The 16,275-nt window shown below is 35.4% G+C and overlaps 2 protein-coding genes across 2 annotated transcripts in view; both read right to left on the reverse strand.

The window, feature by feature from the left end:
- The window catches only part of LOC142345630 (vacuolar protein sorting-associated protein 33B-like), a 227,883-nt gene that overhangs the window by 185,667 nt on the left and 25,941 nt on the right, over window positions 1–16,275 (reverse strand). The gene's annotated exons all lie outside the window — the stretch shown is intronic.
- The window catches only part of LOC142345631 (uncharacterized), a 55,291-nt gene that overhangs the window by 12,663 nt on the left and 26,353 nt on the right, over window positions 1–16,275 (reverse strand). Inside the window, exons 4-5 of the mRNA XM_075397788.1 lie at window positions 15,258–15,686; window positions 13,100–13,310 (exon numbers count right to left, since the gene is read on the reverse strand). Coding sequence (XP_075253903.1) covers window positions 13,100–13,310; window positions 15,258–15,686 — 640 coding nt within the window. The remainder of the gene's footprint in view (window positions 1–13,099; window positions 13,311–15,257; window positions 15,687–16,275) is intronic.

A 16,275-nucleotide genomic window follows, 5' to 3' on the forward strand; every position in this document is an offset into this window, starting at 1 on the left:
TTTGAAATAATGGAGAAAATACAGAACTTTTTTTTCGAAAGAAGTGATAAATTTTCAATGCAGCAAGAACAATTCCTAGTGAAACTCGCAGAAAAAAAGTATTTTTTTGCAGTTACTTGAATTTAAATTGATGTCAGAGGCAATGTCACTCAGTTTCTGAAGCATAAAAATTACGATAGTAAATTCATCTGAGCGAAAATAGAAACAATGTGTACAAAATGCCAGTGGTTAAAAATTCGGGCAAATTTTTGTTAACGCAAAAACTAACTTAAACTCTTCTTACAGAATCTAAAAAATTTGATACAGCATTTTTGTATTTGTTCTGACGAAAGCACACAGTCAATTTCTGAGTTCAATGAAACAATTTAACAATTTAACAATACTTGACAAAATAAAATCGGATATCGAAGCGCAGCATAAAAATAATATCCAATATTTTCAAAAATTGTAGGTTCAAAGGTTAGCTTTCAAATTTTTTCCAATTGTCACTTTTCCAGGACACATTTTTTAGACACAGATATAATCATTTAGAAATTAAAAGTAAGAAAAAATATTTTCTCACTCACCGCGCAAATTTTTTATAAACTGGTTTCATTCAAATATCAGTCGCAGTTTTTTTTTATAAAGTTTAGACTCTAGTAAATATTGCATTAATTAAATGGAAAATGCATAATTGCATATCATGCATAACTTATTATTTTGCGATAATATCCTATCAATTGGCAAATTTGATTCAATTAGCAGCATGGGTATCCTATGAAAAACAGCATTAAGCATTGAATTTATCTAAAAATGCTATAACTAAAGAAAAGAATTTACGGCATAACAAATGTTTGCGGGTCTTTCAAACGCTGTTGATACAAAATTGTCCGATTTAATTGAAACAGTAGAAGTTTCTGAAGTTTTGAAAAAACATCAATATCGGAGATTAAACCCCCCCCCCCCCATAAAAACGTCCACGCACCTTAGTATAGATCCAAACAGCAACCAATTATCTACATTTATTTTTCAGCTAAATCAAAGCTGCAGAAATTTTACTTTGATTATCGGTTGCATGATAATTTTATAACGGCAAAAACCCACCGTATTTGTTCACCATTAGAGATTGTCAGTTATTCACATGCCTTTTGATAGTTTTTGTTCTAGATTGCGTGAAGTAAAAGGAATAAACAAATATTTTAGCCGAATACTCGTCTATGATAGGGCGCAGTACTATTTCAATGTTTTTTTACTTTTCTCTGAACATAATTTTTATACTATAATTTTCACCGGTTTAAACTATACTGGAAAAGTTATTGTGAACAATTTATACATGTATTAAACGTGAATTTGTAAAATATGTTTTGCAGTAATTTTTATTTTCGAATGGTTCAAAAAACATGCACAATATTCAAACAATGACAATAATCAAGGATGCTTAGGCCTTGCAACAATTTCTCAATGATAACCCAATTAATGTAACTCTATTAGTTCTCATATAAATGTACACGTTATTGCTGCACAAGATTTCATTTGCAGCCAAACAACTAAATTCAAATAAATTTAAATTTACGGATGGGAAAAAATCAGAATTGGCGCAAGTCTGACAATTGTAAAAATCAGTATGAACGCACGTCTGGCAAGTAAAAAAAATTGACATGAATCAGTGAATGAATCTGTACTGATGAGCTGTTGCAATTTGGATGTACCCACCACTGATTGGTACTTGGAGCTCGGTACAGGAATCTTTAAGGAAAATGGTGCAATTGTGACCAACCAACCGCTATTACCTGATCCAAATAAACTCATAGATATTTGTGAACTAATTGTCTGCAAAGCTGACTGCCTTGTCAACTCTCGTCCCCTACACCACGTGCGAAGCAGCAATGAAAACGAAATCCTAATCAAAACGAGACCATTCTATGATCGGTGGTCTTTTCTGCAAAGTTTATAGTCTCGTTTAACGTTTCAAGCAAAATCCTCGCTTTCAAGGTCCCCTGTTAAGCGGCCAGGAAGATTGTAAATGTCGTTTGGTTTTTAGATGCCACTAAGATAGCAGGTAGGTGATTACCGGGATGGGTCTGTGATACATATGATTACCTATATATATATATATATATCGAAATTTGTATGTGTAATTAATTATCAATCTATCCTCTATCTTATATAAAAAATCATAAATATATCATAACTAAGGTTATGACTTTTTATTATTCACGTATAAATATATTCCCGCTAGTCTACTAAATTATTTCATACTTTATTCATAATATTTTATTATAAGTAATCATAATCTAGTTTATCATTCTGAATTCAAGTTGCTCTGCAAACGCTTCTACTTTACGCTCGCCAAAGTCTAGCTTGGATTTGCTCCGCAATTCCACTAATTAAATTTAGCCACGCTCACTAAATTCCGTATTCGATTCCAATATAATTGTGGGATAGTGTATTCGCCACACTATTACAATTCTATCCGCTAAAATAACGTATAACATGGCGCAGTCAGCATTAAAGGACAGTGGCAAATCTCCACTCGGAATACAGCCTTTCTGGGAAAAGGCAACTCTTGAGCCTCCACTGCGATGGGAACATTGGAGGACACAGCTCAAACTTGCAATCCTTGCTCGGGATGGAATTGAAGTGGATCTACTATTAGCTGATCCCCCCGAAAACGTAGTTCAACCTCTTGAACCAACCTATGAGGACGCAGTTGAAAATCCGACAGCACAATCGGAGCGAGATCGACGCACCCGTAATGAACAGGCAAAAACAGCATGGAAAATTAATTGTCAACGCATTATAGCGGTAGGCATATTATGCGGAGACAAACCGTGGAAACTCTGCGATCGAAAAGCATCGTCATTGATGTACTTGAGTCTGGGAACAGAAGGGCGGAGGATATTCAATTCGAAAAACTCGACTGTTTTTCTGGATGAAATTTCAACAAGAAAACTTTGGGATGTCTTGAATACAACTTTCATCCCAATTCACAACATCACTTTCGATCGATATCTCTTTCTTACACGAAAACAGTAAAAGGGAGAACCAATTGAGAAATTTTATGGTCATCTCAAAGAACTTTTGGAAAATTGCGATCTAGGAGAAAAAGGGGATACGATCATCAGAGATGTTTTTATCGCAAATATGCAGAATGAAGATATCCAAAAAGAACTCCTAAAAGAAACGGTAGAACCTGACAAAGCATTGGAATTAGCAATTAACATCGAAATGGGTACCCTCAACCAGCTCAAAATGAATGCAATTAAAAATGAACTCAATTCAACCGTCAATCAAGTGCAGCGGATGCGCATCGCAAATGCTACTCCTTTTTCTACCTTGAACACTACGGCACGGAAAAAGCCCACAACTTGTCATTTCTGTGGAATGAACTGGACTCCTGAGCATCGCAATAGATGTCACGCTCGAGGAAAGAAATGCAATAATTGCGGTATTGATAATCATTTCGCAAAAGTCTGTCGGAAACCAAAAAACCCTAATTCGTACCCAAAACCTAGGCCACGGGTTAATAATGTCGAAAAAGACGATCAAGCTGAAGACGTTAATGAAATTTCGTTTGATTTTGATCCTGACTTGGAATCGAATTATTCATCGGATGAAGATAATTGCGTGGCTACAGTATCTTCAACGGAATTCACAACTTTAGTGGAGGCAATCAATCTCCCCGTAACGATCGGAAATACAGCAACAAATGTTTTGGTGGATTCGGGCAGCGTGTGCACAATAGTAAACGAATCATTGGCAACTTCAATTGTTTCCCAAGACCCAAATTCAAAGTGGATACGCAAGGCGAATCCTAAACAATTGAAAAATTTCTCCAACGAACCTATTCATACGCTAGGCACTCTTCAAACTTCAATTCAAAGTAACAATTGGTACGCGAATCCGATAGAAATTCAAGTCGTGACGGATGGCCATCGCCCACAGTTAGGTAGAGATTTGTTTTCTGTACTCGGACTATCAATCCAACAGTCAGATAATCAAACGACAATTAATCAGGTAGAACAAGAATACTGTCCAATCAAAACACAAATTGCAACTGATTTTCCTGATTTAATCTCCAGAATCGGTAAGTCCAAAATACATATTGTTCGTTCAAAATTTCATAAAAATTACACCCCATTACACCAAAATGCCGTCGCGTTCCTATAAATCTGTTGGACAAAATTGAAAAAACTCTCTCAACAAGGACATATTGAAAAGTTACAAGAATGTTCTGATAAAAATTTTATTTCCCCTATCGTAATTACAGTAAAGAAGGACAAGTCTGTAAAGTTAGCTCTCGATTCAAAAATTTTAAACAAATCAATGCATAAAAATAAATACCAAATGCCAAACATAGATAGCCTTATCGATTCAAATTCGCAGCATATTAACGATTCTAATCAGGGCGAAAACGTTTATTTCTCAACGATCGACTTAAAGTACGCATATAGTCAACTAAACTTGCATCCAGATACCGCACGTCATTGTAATTTCAATATCATTTGTGGTGACGCAACAGGTACGTATCGTTTTAAAACGGGATTTTATGGTCTTACAGATATGCCAGCGGAGTTTCAAAAGGCGATGGATTACACATTGGTTGGTTTGTCTAACACATATTGTTTTCTTGACGACATAATTGTAGTTAGCAAAAGTAGTAAGGAATCGCACCTCAAATACGTTTACGATTGTTTGAGAAAACTTGAGGCCGATAATCTCAGAATTAACTTAAGCAAATGTCACTTTGCAAAACATCAGATAAATTGGCTTGGTTTCACATTTTCACAAAGCGGTGTTAAACCCATATAATCTAAAACAGCAGCAATTGCGGAAATCAAAGCTCCAAAAACACTGAAACAATTACGATCATTTTTGTCATCCTCTTCGGCCATTATTAAGGATAAACGAAAAATTTATTTGGAATGAAAATCATCAAACACTTTTCGAGCATATAAAAACCGTTATTGCGAATGCTACAGAAAAAACTCATTTTAACCCGACACTGGAAACGCGAATCAAATTGGACGCATCTCGTCAAGGTTTAGGCGCCGCACTTGAGCAATTGGATTGTGAAGGGTGGAAAACGGTAGCTTTTGCGTCCCGATTCCTTAATAGCAATGAAGAACGTTATAGTATAAATGAACTGTAGTTACTTGGGGTGGTTTGGGCAATTGAATATTTTAAATATTATCTTTTTGGGAAGAAATTTACTGTATTGACAGATCACAGAGCACTTCTTTCAGTCTTAAAATCTCACCGTTCAAATAAATATTATAATAGTAGATTAACCCGATGGATCGATCGCCTGTTACCTTTCAATTTTAATATCGAACCTATTCCTGGCACTAGAATGGGTTTAGTTGATTATATTTCGCGCCAACCAAATCAAAAAGCAAAAAGCGTCAATCAATATGATGAGGAATTTATGGTAGCAACAATTTCCCGTATTCGCGACGCAATTACATCTTTATTTAGCCACTCAAATAAAATTCCTTTCCATAAGCGGCACATAAACAATAAATACAAATCACAAGTACACAAGACGCACGTCCAATCTTTCAAACCTGCTAAATGTAGCACGCATAATTCAAATGCCTCAAATAACTCATTCACTACTCGAGCTCAAGCAAATAATTACAATCGAAAATTCATTTCTCGCTTTAATTGCCACGCAAATCACTGACTCAAATCTGACACTACACTCGCATCGCGAATCCAGTCGCAAAATTCTAATTGCCATTTAATAGCTAATTCTACACAGCAAATACTCCATATCAAAATGTCAGCAAAAAAAGCATCGCAAAGTAATCCTCCCATTTCACCACAAACCCCGAGAGTGACCTTCCGCACTCAATCTACCCCCATCTCATCTACAAGAGCCGGACCCAGTAACGTTCAAGCATCAATCATCACCCGAGGAATACGACATCGAGCTATCTCGGGAGGTGATCTTTGAAAAAAACCTCAACCAGCTTTTCACTAAATCTTTCCTGGCGGTCCTTACTAGTAAGGACCCGGTGTTGAAAGAGATCCGCGACTGTGTCCTACAGGATGATGAGGCCCGCTGCAAAGAAGTGAGCACGTACATCCACTCATTCTGGAAGGATCTACACGTGTCTGTGTGTTGATCAACGCGTGGCCATCCCGAATTCTATTAAGGAGGCGGTGCTCGAATCCATACACATGACGCACCCTGGTAGTTGGGGGATGATCTCTCTCTCCCAAAACGCATGGTGGCCCTATATGCATAGGGAAATTTTAGCAAAGACATCCGATTGCGTCCCATGCACAGATATTGGTAAGAACTTAAAACCTATCATACCAAAGTCTAAATGGCATCCACATAATGCTTGTCAAGAACCAAACGAAGAAAAACAGATTGATTTTGGGGGTCCGATAATTAATGATAAAGATAAAGATTTTTTTTTAACATGTAGTGGCCGCTATTCCAAATATCCGACAATTAGAATATTCGACAATGCTAATGGGGTAATTGTAGTAAAATTTCTTCGTGATTATGCATATACTCATGGAATCCCGCGAACGATACGTTTAGACTAAGCAACTTGTCTTGTAGGTAAACAAGTTACAAACTACTGTAATGAAAATAATCTCAACATTCTCGACGCTCCGGTCGGTGATCATAGAGCTATTGGATTGGTGGAGCGAATGATCCAAACAATTAAAAGACGTTTATCCTGCATGAAAGCTGAAAATAAAGATACGTTTTCAACATCTAAAGCGATTAAACAAATAGTCTCTGATTTACGACTAACTAAACAGAAAACAACAAAGATAACACCTTTTGAAGCTCATTTCGGCCGCCCCGCAAATACTCCCTAAGGAATATTAGCACACTCCCATCAAGTTTAAATCTAACTTATGAAAAAATTGTTAATCACTTTTTAGATGCTGAAACGGTTTCTGCGGATGACTTGCTGGATGAAGCTGGGTGGCTCAGTGCTAACAGAAGCGATATCGCAATTGAACAGAAGATGTGTCAGGCCTCTTTAGATGCAGGTCAGCGCTTCCGGGAATCGGACAACAAAGAGTCTCGCTTCATTACACACCCGCAAATTACGGATCCCATACCGAGAACGGAACAGTCCCTTAAAGTCAAGCTGGCACGAAAACTACCAAACAAAAAACGAGCAGAAAGACAGTTGGCAGGTCTGTTTGAAGTACTTAAGCCTGGATCTTTTGTTACGAAGTCGTCACCAACGACAACGATTATCAACGAGCCTGGCAGATCTCCAGTAAAGGTTCGGGGTAGTGATCTCACCAAATTTGGGACAAAAGCCGAAAGATCCACAAATTTGTGGGTATATGCCCAACGACGCCCTGCCCCTTACGAGAAAACAACGGAATTTAAAATCGCAAAACACAGCAATGATCTTAAAAAACAAAAGAGGGGCGAGATAAAAATCAGACATCGTCAACGAGATACTACATTGGTAGTGTCGTCCATAATGTACCGCGTGCGCTGATGGTACGAAAACCGACAAAAGACGTCTTAATGTTATCTCTGCTCAAAAGACGTCATAATGTTATCTCTGATGACTTTCACGAAAATGTGCCAGCTCCAGATCAACCATTGATTTCGATTGTACCGTCTCCACCTGTACCCGCTTCACAAGTCTCAGAATCGACACATATATCCCCCGCACAGGACGATCAAACAAAAGGCCGCAAGCGCAACCGACCTCAATTTTATGGATTCACGGATGCAGATATATCCCCAACAAGTTCCTTGGCTTCGTCAAGTTCAGCTAAACCAAAGAAGCGAAAAAATAAAAAAGACAAGAAAGCCCCAAAACCAGAAAATTCAGTAGTAGCCCTTATTCAAAACGCCGAACAATCAAGAATCCCGTCACCACCTCGACCTGATCTACAATTGGGGCAAGTTTCACCATCGGATCGCGGAATTAGATATTTCGAGTATGAGCAAGAACGGGAAATGTCGGTGTGGGATGCAGAGAATCAAAAATATAATGAAAACATTCAAACTTTGAAAACTGAAACAAACTACAATTCAGTTATTCACTTATGTATTTGCTCTGTAATTCCAATTTTCAATTTAATTTATTCAATTTGTTGTTCTATTCCAATGTTAATTTAATTCATATGCTCGCTCTACGAATCCACTCATATTCGTGTGTGCAATTTAATTTATGCTTCTCAACTTGTCCAATTATATATTTTCATTTCACACTGTAGATGCCCTGAAAATTCACCTTTATTCGGATTTTCCAATTCAATGTGCTGTAATGGTCACTCTTATTTCTCATTTCAATAATTCTTTACATATGCTTTGCATATACACAAGTTCATTCTTATTGTCAGTTAAATTGAGCACTTGCGACGTATTTCCAACCTGTCTTGAGTTATCTTTTAACTTCTTGATCCTTGGTGTTGTTTCATTTTAAAATTGTAAATACATTTCAATTTTTGTCACGGGGGAAATGTGATACATATGATTACCTATATATATATATATATATATATATATATATATCGAAATTTGTATGTGTACTTAATTATCAATCTATCCTCTATCTTATATAAAAAATCATAAATACATCATAACTAAGGTTATGACTTTTTATTATTCACGTATAAATATATTCCCGCTAGTCTACTAAATTATTTCATACTTTGTTCATAATATTTTATTATAAGTAATCATAATCTAGTTTATCATTCTGAAATCAAGTTGCTCTGCAAACGCTTCCACTTTACGCTCGCCAAAGTCTAGCTTGGATTTGCTCCGCAATTCCACTAAGTAAATTTGGCCACGCTCACTAAATTCCGTATTCGCTTCCCGATTCCAATATAATTGTGGGATAGTGTATTCGCCACACTATTACAATTCTATCCGCTAAAATAACGTATAACAGGGTCTCTGGGACCTTCTCCGTCTCCGAGATCACAGAGAGGTTAAGACCAATCAAGGCGAACTATATGGACTCAATGTAAAACTATTTTTCTTAAGATGTAGTCATAGTACTGATTTACACATCAATAGAGTTCGGATATACACTTGAGAATTTTGAGTAGTTTGTTTTCCAAATATCCAAAACAAAAAATTGAATTGGGAACTTAAAAAAACAGTAAGATTGTGTGATCAACTATTTTCTACATCCGATTTTCCTTCAATTATTTTTATGACGGTGCCGTTTTGTCTTATGGAAAAATCTGCCTATCATAAAAATTGATATCACATTTAAGTTTTGAAGTCAGATTTTTGATGCAAGAAACATCAAAACAAAAATAATCAAAATTTCAAATAGCGTTTCGCAAACAGGTAGCTCTAGAGTACCCTATCCCTACAAGTAATCCTATTTTTTGCAAGTAACGATGCAGACAACCAAGGCAGCGCAAAGGAAAAAGTAGGGAGAGATCTTGCCAAATTCAATAAATTTGACAAATATTTGTGTTAATCTTAAGAGTCTGAATTTTGATATAATAATAACAATAAATTGTTCGCAGTGCCGTAGTCATAAAATATTAGCAAGAAAATACATACATTGTACAAATACAATCGGTTACAATTTGTGACACTACAAGGTCGCCATTAAACCTATCTGGTTTGTTTTCAGGCGCCTCACGGAAGAGTTGTGCAATTTTAGTTGTAATAATAACAATAAAAAGAGTGTTTAAAAATGAAAAGTTGTCCTTTCCAATAGAGATTAACTAGAAGAAACTGTGTTTGTAGCTATCAAAAATTTTGCTCTAATGAGCATGAAAGAGTTTGTCCAGCAGGTCCTGGTTACCAGTTATATAAAGATTCAAAAATGTATGGCAAAATTCTTTTATGTTTGCCTCTTTCATTGTTCTGACATCCTCAATAAAAGAGTTGTTATAATTCAATGCCACTTTAAGCATTTTTCTTTAAGCAACTCTACATTTCAAGGAATTACTATCGAATCTTTGTCTGTTAATTTTTACAAACTGTCCACGATTTCTCTTTTTCATGATATCATTAAGGTCCGGGTCCGCTATTATGGTTGAAAAAACTTCACTTAGCGGTTGCTTTTTTATTAGTTTTACAAGTAGTTTGAGTACTTCAAAAGCATGTAACTCTGAAGCGTTGCTTATCAAGTTGTGAACTCGTATTCGCTCGATTGACTCGTACTTACGCTTCCGGAAAATTATTTTTAAAATTCTTTTAATTAATATGTTGATTGGTTTTAAAAAATTTTCGCTAGTAGATCCGTAGATCAAAATTCCGTATTGTACTATCGGTTTGACATAAATTTTAAAAATTTTAAGAAGCTGTGTTCTCGTAAAAATCAGGCGTAATCGGTAAAAAAGGGAACAACATTTTAAAAGCTTCTCTTTGACGTAGCTAATATGATCTTTGAATTTCAACTGGTCGTCTATTATTAATCCTAGATACCTAAAAGTGCTGGTTTGTCCAATTTCTGCTCGGTTAATTGTTGTTTTGAGCTGTTTTAGATTGCGTCCTTTTCCAAACACCATGTGTTTTGTTTTTGTTGTGCTAATTGTCAGTTTGTTTTTATGAAACCAATTGGCAACTGCGGCTAGTGCGGCATCGTGATTTTTTCCTACAGTCTCAATATTACCTTTATTAGAAACAATTGTATCGTCAGCGTAAAGTATAGTTTGGTTTCCTATTGACTTCAGAGTTGGAATGTCATTTAAGTAGATAATGAAAAGCAGTGGACCGAGAATTGATCCTTGCGGGACTCCACATTTAACTTTTTTCTTTTCAGATTCAACTTTTTCTATTTTAATATATTGGAGTCAGTCTTTCTGATAGGATTCAAGCATTTTCAGTATCGTTCCTCGGAGTCCATAGTGCTCACACTTTTTCAGCAGTAGCTCATGGTTCACTGTATCAAAAGCTTTTTTTAGATCAATAAAAGTGCATTTAGTTAAGTTTTTTGATTTAAACCAGTTTGCTCTAATTACTTCAGTTAAGGATGCTATGGCGTCAACAGTACTTAAATTGCTTCGAAAACCAAATTGATTTTTTGAAAACATGTTGTTTTTGCTCAAAAACGTATAAATTCTTTTATATAAAAGTTTTTCAAACAGTTTGCCAATGGCTGGAAGAAGCGAGATTGGTCTGTAGTTTGTGGGTTTGCTACGATCTCCGCTTTTAAAAAAAGGCACAATTTTGGCTATTTTCAGGCGCTTTGGAAATACGCCAAGTTTCAGACACTCATTAAATAATGTTTCAAGTAGTGGACCAATTGCACAAGATACTTTTTTAAGAAAAAAGTAGTTTATGTTGTGGCAGTCTAAACTGAACTTCGATGGAAGCACTCGCAGTGTGTCAATGATTTCCACACTGGTCATTGGAAAACAGAACATGGTATTTGTATTAGTTTCGATTTCATACTTCTGCTTTGTATCAAACTCTTTTGCTAGCTCTACTCCAATGTTTGCGAAAAAAGTGTTAAAGGTTTCTATGTTTTCTACTATTTGTTTATTGTGGTGAGTCGTTAAAGTTTTGCCCGATGCTTCATTGAAGAGATTGAAGAACTTTCTTTTGCTATTGGCTGCTTCTTTTTCGATCTTGTTTTGGTAAAAATGTCTTAGATTTTGTTTGATTAGATTTCTGACAAGTTTGCATTGAGCCTTGTATTCATTTTGCAAAACATTATTATCTGGGTTTTAAAAACACAATTTTCTTAGGAACTTTTTTTTGCCGCAGCATTTTTCACCTGATTATCTATCCATGTTTTTTGTACTCCTGTTTTAGTTGAACTTATTATTGGTAGACTTTGGTCTAGGGTATTAATCAAAATTTCATGAAGTTTTTCAAAAGCCTCATCGGGGGACCATTCAATACCATTACAAGTAATTATTTTTAATTTGTCCATCACGATATTGTTGAGGTCGTCGACAAATTTTTGATTCTCTAATTTGACCCATTTTCTTGTAAATTTTTCGTGCCTATTGGACGAGTTTTCCAGAGATTGTTCAAATGTTAGTGTTACTGTATGATGGTCTGAAATGCCGTAATCAGTAGTGTGGACAAAAGACAGAGTGTTTGAAAAAAACGCATCCAGTGTTGATTTCGTGCTCGAGGTTTCGCGTGTTGCTTCAATGCTTTCGACTATAAGGTTATTTCCTGCCAGCAAAGTGACTATTTTCCGGAAGTTTGCGCTATTAACCAAAAAGTTAATGTTGAAGTCTCCGCAGAGTATATGCTTATCTTCAGGATCTATTGGTAAGGTATCTAGGTAATTTGCTAGCCTATGAAAATTCACATTGTTTTGTTTTCTAGATGGAATATATATACAAGTAATAATCAAATAATGCTGCTTATCTGCTTTGATCTTTATTGTAAGAGCCTGCAGATCGTTGTGGTCGCATTTTTTTCACTTCAACAAAATCCAAGTCGTTCATTACGGAAATTCCTACTCCACCCCCTCTTTTCATTCTCTCACAGCTGCAAAGTTTTGGTATTCTTTCAATGAAAATTGTGACGTCTCGTAGTGGATCTTAAGCCAAGTTTCTGTCAGGCAAAGTGCTATAGGTTTAGACTTTGACGTTTCTAAATGAATGTTTAGCAGATCAAAGTTTTTCTGAAGGGAACGTATGTTCTGTAGAATGATAGTTTGCTTATTTAAAATCATCTTTTTGTGTAAGTTTGCTGAATGTAATAAAGAAATAACTAAATTAAAATAATTTTTTTTTAAAATTTTTTTTACTGCAACTGGCCTTGATTTTTGGTTTGCGGTAGTTTAGCAAAAGAACATGTCCTCAGCTTGCTGATAGGTCCCACTTTACCTTTTTATACTTTTTTCTCCTCCCCTTTCTTATTTTAAAAAAAAGAAAGCAAGTGTTTATTCGCGGATATCGCAAATAGACACTGCAAAATGCGAGTTATTTCTCACATTCATTGCCTTTGTCAGTCGCGTATTTCGCGGCTAGACAAAGAACGGCCCGCAGAAATCGCAAGCAGAGAATAACTCAGCCTGAAAAAGAAAAATAAATAGGAAGAAAAAAAATGAAAAAAAATATGAGCTCTGATCAGAGGTCACTTCGGTCAGCAAGGTCCGACCAAAGTGTGGAACAGTTTGATTCTCTAATCAGGGTACCTATTGCGTCAAAAATTGTTGATGAAGCAGAACAAACTTACCGGCTTCAAAGTTGAAGTTGTGTTTGAGGCATAGTTGGAAATCAAACATGAAAAACCTTTTCCTGCTCGTATCCAACATGAATATCTGTTCAGCTGAGAGGTCAACAGCAGCCCGATCGACTATTAAGCAATTTTTGAGCGTCTTTTCCATGTTTGCGATCTTCTTGCTCACAATCTCGTTAGCAATTTTCAACGCAGTCTTCTGCGATAGCTAGTTATAAAGCAAAAAAATTATAATTTCATTCGTTAGTAAAATTAATGTCATTCTTCTTTGCTGAGAAATCCAGTTCTACCCACGTCCTAGCACCTTAACATAAATTCGAGGAAAAATTTTCCTTTGAAAATAAGCATTAATAGAAAATTGGATAAACAAGTCTTTGATTCCTCATCAAGCCTAACTACGCTGCAACTTATTCTGTTTATTTTTATGCGGCTATAAAAAAACAGAAGGCATAGCTGCAGAATACAATAGCAGAAGAAGACGATAGCCAAAAATCCGCAGCGAAAAAACATTTAAATGTATCATCGGCGAACAGACAAAACAGTCCCAAATAGCAAAATATTCCCAGACAAAACAGTCCCAGACAAAATAGTCCCAAGAAAGCAAACAAAACGGTCCCAGACAAAATAGTCCGATCTAAATATAGAGTTAGGCACATGCACACCAATTAACAAAGAAACCTCTTAAGTAACTCCTATGGTTATTTTTCATTGAACAAATATTAAGCTGATTGCAATATAGTTTTTGAAAAAGTTTGTGTTTTGAAAAAATTTTTTGGTTTAGTCGTAATTCATACCAATTAAAAACAATGCATTCAGAAGCTTAACTCATAGATTATGTTTGTTAATTGTTTGTATTTTATATTTACAATTGTTTCATTATTTTATTTGGGACTATTTTGTCTGGGACTGTTTTGTCTGGAAATATTTTGCAATTTGGGACTATTTTGTCTGGGACTGTTTTGTCCGGACACGGTATCATTGTGCCAAAATTTAATGCTCTAGCGCCTGAAAGACTTTTGAGACCAGTATACCTGTCCAGTCTCAACAATTTGGTTTCTTTATATCTGGGACATTTGCCATGGCACAACAGATTTTTCAGGCAACTATATGAACTCACTGATGTCATTTTTTCTGGCTTTCTGCAATACGATTTAAATAGGAAGAATTAAAAAAGCAATTCTTTTTAGAGCTGCATAAAAGTCCCCGGTATTACTAATTGGTGGCTTAAAACTAAAAAATTGGCATCTCAAAGGAAAACGGAAATATTCAAAAACGAAAATCTATCAAATATAGGTATTTGTTTTAAAAAAAAGAGAACTTTGTCGACTGTAAAAACTATGTTTAAAACTTCTGTAGATGCACAAATCTACTTGAAAGCATTTCGACTTTAGTTCTGATTAAAGAAATATTTTGGTATTTAGATAGAAACTGGACTCTTTCTAGTGATTGTAGTAGATTTCAAAGGATTAAGGAGCCCAAATTTTTGGATGATGATTTTCGGTTTAAAGGAAAAAAATAGAAACAGCGCCGTCTAAACAGATTAAAAGAACTCTTAATTTTTAGGAATCTTGGTTATAATATGACCCTGAATGATTGATGGTGCTGGTCAAAATGGCAGGTTTTCACAAGAACCAATAAGAGGTGAGGAAAATCTAATAGCTGTTTTTGATTGGCTCAATGCTAAACTGTTCACTCACCCTAATTTCTATGTATTAAGATACGAATTGAAGCTACTTCAAATATGCTTAGAAATTGCCCCAAGCCGAACAAAAATAAAAATGTGTTCTGGTTATGTGCTAATCTTTAGTTCGGTTGTGAAAGTTTCATATTAAGTCCCACAGGCCGCTGGGGCACAAATTTTGTTTTCGCTATGTTGAGTGAAATGTTTCTTTAAGTTTTTAATATTTTAATTGAAAATGTTGAAGCTCAAGCTTAATTTTGTTTTCATTGATTCATAATTAGACTTTCTAATTTTGCACGATTTGATTTCTAACTTTTGCTTATATGTTTTCAGACTATTTTACCGCAGAAACCAAAAATCTCTGAATTCACAATTGTCAAATCAATCTTGTAAGCTAGTCAGTCAACAGAAAAGTATTTTATGCTTGTCTACCAATAAAATCCCTATAAAAGTATTTTTGCTTTATGAGCTTACTGGATTCGATTTTGCGCACCCAAAGTTTGATTTCGTCGCAAGGTTGCCAGCAGCTTCACGTGAGTCCTGTTCTTTTCCTATTTTACAAGGAAGGGTCTTAATTTGTTTCCCATCTCCATCAGATCCAATACCAAAATCTCTCAACTTTTTTCGGACGAAAGTAGCTTGCTGAAGTGCGGCCGTAGCTTTCAAATTCGCTTCAGACAACTGGTCAGCCAGGAACTTATCTGAATTTTGATAACTCAAGACAGAATCGCTGCTTCGAACATCAGAATTTCCACCAGTTTCGGTCTCTTCGACTGGTACAACACAGTGAGGGGGTTTCGCATGTTTGTTTGACCAGCACTTCTTGCACACCAAAATATAACAGTCATCTCCTCGACAGAAGAATTTCTTAGGTAGATCGTGCACGGGACACACTTTTTTGATCTTGATGCGCGGTCAAATCAGAATTTGTGACACCCATTTTTACTTCATTAGTTGCATGTTCCGTGAAAGAATATTGGAATACATATTAAAACTTTCAAATTGGAAGGTTGAATGAAATAACTTGGAGCATTTATAGGTTCAATGTTTAATTTATATAGGTTCAATGTTCAATGTTTGAGATTACAAGTTCCATAAATTGAACATTTAAGTTGAAAGGCTGAATTTTAGAAACTTGTAAGACGATACATCGCCTGTAAAAAATCTTTAAGAAAATTGTAAATTCTTAAACGTATAGGATCCAGTTTGATATCCTCAGTGATAGACGGATTCAAATCTTGCAAGATACGATATGAATCCAAGCAAAAAAAATCATGGTTTATAGTTTTATAAAACACCTTTATGTAAATAATTGTTTATTAGACAAGTTACAAAACCGAATTTAATGAAAATAATTTTAAGCGTAGATTCAAAATCTTGCAAAAAATCTTGCAAGAATCTTGCAAGCTTTCGAATTCTGGAAAATCTACTTTTGTATTTTTGGTAGCTGAAACCAACTGAAAACCAATTGAACTGACTGTTACCATAATTT

Source organism: Convolutriloba macropyga, chromosome 9 (assembly GCF_964194025.1).
Source record: "Convolutriloba macropyga chromosome 9, txConMacr16.3, whole genome shotgun sequence".
In the NCBI taxonomy this organism is placed as follows: Eukaryota; Metazoa; Xenacoelomorpha; order Acoela; family Convolutidae; genus Convolutriloba; species Convolutriloba macropyga.